A 4,691-nucleotide genomic window follows, 5' to 3' on the forward strand; every position below is an offset into this window, starting at 1 on the left:
AATGCAGTCAAAATATTTTTAATTACTTATCAAAGTACAAAATATACTACAAAAATATTTTAACTTGAAAAGATGAAAAAAAATAGAATATCCATCTATTTTACAACTTGTATAATTCTTAATAAATTGAAAACTATAAGTTATTCATTTTCCAAGTAATTTTTCTTACTAAAAACGAAACGTTTATATTTTTAATATAAAACAAATAATTAATAATGTTACGAGTATAAATAATATTTTCTTAATTAATTAATTGGCTTCAAAATTTAACATGGTATTAAAAAAATGAAATTGATGAAAACTACAAAAAAGTGATTAAAAAAAACAAAATTGAAATAAAAGTTAAAAAATTGAACAAATGGATTGTTTTATAACAATATATTTTACAGTATAAAAAAATAATATTTACGTATGTAAGTATTAAATAGACTCTGTATTAATGTTTAATTTAACTGATTTGTGTAATACATAGTATTACAGAAATAAATTGAATGGGATACAGTATGTGCCGCAATAAATGCAAATAAAGAAGTATAATGATAAAAATATGTCAAATATTTAAAATAAAAATAAATTTAAAGGAATGTTAATAAAATAAATGTACTATGATAGTAGCCAGTCCAACACAATGCAGGGTGCGATTAATCAAAATCTAAAGGCCGATAAATTCGGTATACAGCTAAGCGTTCACCAATGATGTTCCGGGACAAGATACGAGTGCATATTAATGGTCTGCTAGCTGGGCTGCTTCCAAAAGTTGTCAACTCTATATTGTTCAAGTCATCATAATAAATATTCTGGTCAGATCGATCACGACGAGCTTGCATCTCATCTCGCACCAGCGCATCATAATTATAATCAATCATCAGTGCATAGAATACTCCAAACTCTGATAGAAGATCTGCAGCCTGATGCAAAGCCCTAATTAATAAAAAAAAAATCACACAAAAATTATTAAATTACTATAGGTATAGGTGCTAAGTACACAGAAGTCATACACTCATACCAACCTCTTAAGTACATCTACACCATCTGGGCCACCACCCAGCCAAGCTGCATCTTCTACCGCTACTTGCTTTTGGTATTTAGCCTGATCGTTAGTGTCAATTTTTGTTACTCTAGGTGTTGGTGCAAGTTCACCTTTTGGGCCTCGAACATATGGCGGATTGAATAAAAGTATATCAATGGGGCCAAACACTTCTTTGTTAGGGTCATTATTGACATCCGTTGTTCCTGGACGTCGCATCCATGTCAGTAGGTCGCCACGTACTGCATCCACCTAGATATAAAAACATAAATGAGTCACAAAAATGTATATTTAAAAATAATTATATAGCTATACACTCACATCAACACCATTAAGTTTGCATGTCATAATGGTTTTAAGACAAGCTGTTGGATTCATGTCTACAGCTATACAGTGAGCTCCAACAGCATACGATGAAAGTGAATCACTTAGAGCCTTTGATATAGCAGCAGTAAGGATGCCAAAACCACTACCTAATTCAATGACCAACAGTGGTCCACATTTGTCAGACGAACCAATATTTGTTTTTGACAACCGGGTTTTAACCACTTGCTCCAAGTCCAATTCCAAAACGTCCAACATCAAAAATGTATCCTCAGCTGGCTCATACACTGCAGGAGAGGTATTAAATTCACCATTGTTTTCGTCCAAAGAGACATGATCGGAAATAGAATAATCCTATATGAACAAACCATGTAAGTATGGTTAATCAACAAGAACCTGTATTAATGTTTGGAAAAAATGTGTACATCATTAAACTTACGGGCGTGTTGATAATCATGTTGGATTTTTTAATGGTCTTAGTTCTGCTTTTTGTCACTATATATCAAACACATTTAAAATAAAAAAAATAATGCAGTTTAAAAGAAACAACGGAATGCAGTACACCGGTACATGTGATTAGAAATAGACAAGTCAGTTACCTGGTGCACTTGACTGAAAAGCCAAAGAGAAGGTCGACGTGACCTAACCGAATTGTGTAGAGGGTTACGTGGATGTCAAACGATATGTGCGTCTGGCTCACGCGGCGGCAGCCGTGCGTTCAGCCAACAGTTCCTCTTCAATCTCTACCGCTTCGGCTACAATTTCCGCCAATGCTTCAGCGGCGGCTGCTGCTGACGCGGCTGCAGTTACTGCTATCGAAGCCGAGATGGAGAGTGCTTTTGACGCGTCTGCTGCTTCTGCTAATGTGGCTGCGTTGGCTGCTACAGTGGCGGCGGTGGCTGCTTCTCTGGCCGCGGTCGCTGCGAACGTTGACGCTTCTGCAGCTGCAAATGCGGCGAACGCTATATCTTCCATTTAAAAACCGATCGGACAGGACCGGCAATGCGCCGGTGTAAGATCCTGTTGTTTACAGGACTAGAATTCGTGCAGTTTGTTGTTTGATCCCCTGCATTTGACGCGTAAATATTGTACCACCGTCCGGGATCGACGATGACAGAAAATTAATAATAATACGTTACCGAGGTACCTGGATACTCACGTAAGATATTTTACGCTGCACGGCGGCGTGTATCGTCCGGATAGACGTTAAATACGAATGCCGTTCTTGATCTACAGTCTCCTAAGATGGCCGACTGTTCGAAATAATGAACTATCCAGTGAGTCTCAATTTTGGCCAATCGTTTGAAACTTCGTCACCCAGTGCGGCAAGCGGCAACGACGCAACATTCCAACGTATTATTGTAGTATTGCACTCAGTTGTAGTCCGTGCTCACTTCTGATGTGATTTGTGGAGGGGCGAGGAGCACACATGGGATAGGGAAATAATAAAATATTACTGCGTAATAGGCGTGGAGGCTTGTTGCGCGTGCGCCGTGAGTTCCTAAACCACGCTTTCGTCGAACGTCGGCGCCGGGCGCACTGGAATCTAGAATTGTTGTTCGGAACGGAACGCATCGCCGCATCGCTCTATTGTACGTGATTGTACCGAACACCGGTAACCCGCTGGCCAGTTGTAGCGGCCACTGCTCACATCCGTTGTTCGTGCACACTTGATAACAACCCTAATAGTTTGCAATCAAGTGTTTTATGTCTATTGACATTCATTTAATTGTTAATTAACAAACCGACGCAGGTTTTTGCAGTAAATCAATCAAAATGATCATTCCGATCCGGTGCTTCACGTGTGGAAAGGTCATAGCAAACAAATGGGAGAGTTACTTAGGCTTACTACAAGCTGAATATACAGAAGGGTGAGGACTATAAAGTAATATTTCATTTAGCATTAGAGGCAATGCTTTGCATGTTAGTTATGTATTCTACGATCGATGTGGCGTTTTAGAAATAAGACTCTTTAACCCCCTTCCCATGACATTAACATTTTTTTCCGTTGTAAATTTCTGTTTAATAAGCAGGTACTGATTTTGAAAAATCTCTTATACCTATTATGTAATTCCTTCCTCGCGTGTATTAGTTACATTATTGATCTGGTCTGTGTGTGACAATTATTTTGTTACCCATCAATTTTTTTAAGCGTTCTACGACCTACACTGCTTTCTTTTAAAGTAAAATGCTGGGTTACATAATCAGTCACTACGCATTTAATGAATCCATAACGAGCTGGTCCCTCAAACATGATTTAGTGGCTCATGATTGGTCTGTTAAATTATTCAATTTTTTATGTGCCCCGTCATTAGAATCATAGATATTTAAGTCAGCTGTAATTCTATTGTGATATTATGTACCTAGTATCAAATAATTTATTGAGGTTACCGTCCTCCACTTTTCTAAATTATGTACAAATGGGTTTAATTTTTAATTACATTTACATATGGTGTGAACTAGTCATATAAAAATAGCTAAATATTTTTGTTATACTTTTGTTGATGACTCAAAATTCTCACATTATTTATTACTAATAGATATATGAGTGGATTAGTGATATTTTTCAGCCCATGAAATTTAAATTCAGGCAGCCCACAATAACTTCTTTTTTCATTTTTTTATGCTCTTCTGTACTTATGTAGACAATTTCATTGCTCGATTGGTCTCAAATAATAAAGTATCAAATTTAGTTCATATTAAATTATAACTTCATTGTTATAATATACAATGCATAGTGTCTAATAACTAAATAATATAATTGTTTACCTATATATTATATAATATAATAATATGCTCAATAATAATATATTTGTTATTTATTACATTTACATTTACATTTAAAACAATTTATACTTAATTGCTAAGCTCCCTGTAAAGCAATTTACTTTTAATAAAATAATATTTGTCATAAAATATTAATGAAGTGGCCAACACAAAAACAGACCCATAAGGCAAGTGTCTGATTTCTCGATACAACTATTTAATGGGTTGACATACATAGTTATCCAATTTTTAAACAAGGTGAAAACTTGCAATATTTTCTTACATTCTAGTAAATTCAATAATAATTATGTATTTTTACATGTCAAATTTTAAAATGTCTTTAATTATGTTAGTTCTTTGCTTTGATTATGGCTATTAATTTATTTTAATTTTAATTTTTTTCAGTGATGCTTTGGATGCACTTGGACTTAAACGATATTGTTGTAGACGTATGTTACTCGGTCACGTTGATTTAATTGAAAAGCTTCTCAATTATGCGCCGCTTGAAAAATAATTTTCAAGAACAATTTTATCCTAAAAATTTTTTTAAAATAAAGTAACCTGTAAGATGTAA

General features: G+C 35.0%; 2 protein-coding genes across 4 annotated transcripts; one reads left to right on the forward strand and one right to left on the reverse strand.

Annotated features, from left to right (window-relative positions):
- On the reverse strand, positions 1 to 2,787 carry LOC100570534 (methyltransferase N6AMT1). Of its 3 annotated transcripts, none has more exons than XM_029490319.1 (6): positions 2,511 to 2,787; positions 1,951 to 2,295; positions 1,791 to 1,846; positions 1,349 to 1,705; positions 1,011 to 1,279; positions 1 to 921 (listed from the first exon to the last, which is right to left on the reverse strand). In XM_029490319.1, exons 3-6 carry the CDS (start codon positions 1,806 to 1,808, stop codon positions 642 to 644), a joined length of 924 nt encoding a protein of 307 aa, XP_029346179.1. In that variant the 5' UTR covers positions 1,809 to 1,846; positions 1,951 to 2,295; positions 2,511 to 2,787; the 3' UTR covers positions 1 to 641. The 3 variants fall into 3 exon arrangements, with proteins under 3 accessions (XP_029346179.1, XP_029346175.1, XP_016661925.1); XM_029490315.1 differs by having other exon boundaries at positions 1,951 to 2,417; XM_016806436.2 differs by having other exon boundaries at positions 1,951 to 2,787.
- A 130-nt stretch (positions 2,788 to 2,917) lies between these two features.
- On the forward strand, positions 2,918 to 4,691 carry LOC100168005 (DNA-directed RNA polymerases I, II, and III subunit RPABC5). Its single transcript, XM_001942767.4, has 2 exons — positions 2,918 to 3,222; positions 4,523 to 4,691. Exons 1-2 carry the CDS (start codon positions 3,128 to 3,130, stop codon positions 4,629 to 4,631), a joined length of 204 nt encoding a protein of 67 aa, XP_001942802.1. The 5' UTR covers positions 2,918 to 3,127; the 3' UTR covers positions 4,632 to 4,691.

This window comes from Acyrthosiphon pisum, chromosome X (genome assembly GCF_005508785.2).
Source record: "Acyrthosiphon pisum isolate AL4f chromosome X, pea_aphid_22Mar2018_4r6ur, whole genome shotgun sequence".
In the NCBI taxonomy this organism is placed as follows: domain Eukaryota; kingdom Metazoa; phylum Arthropoda; class Insecta; order Hemiptera; family Aphididae; genus Acyrthosiphon; species Acyrthosiphon pisum.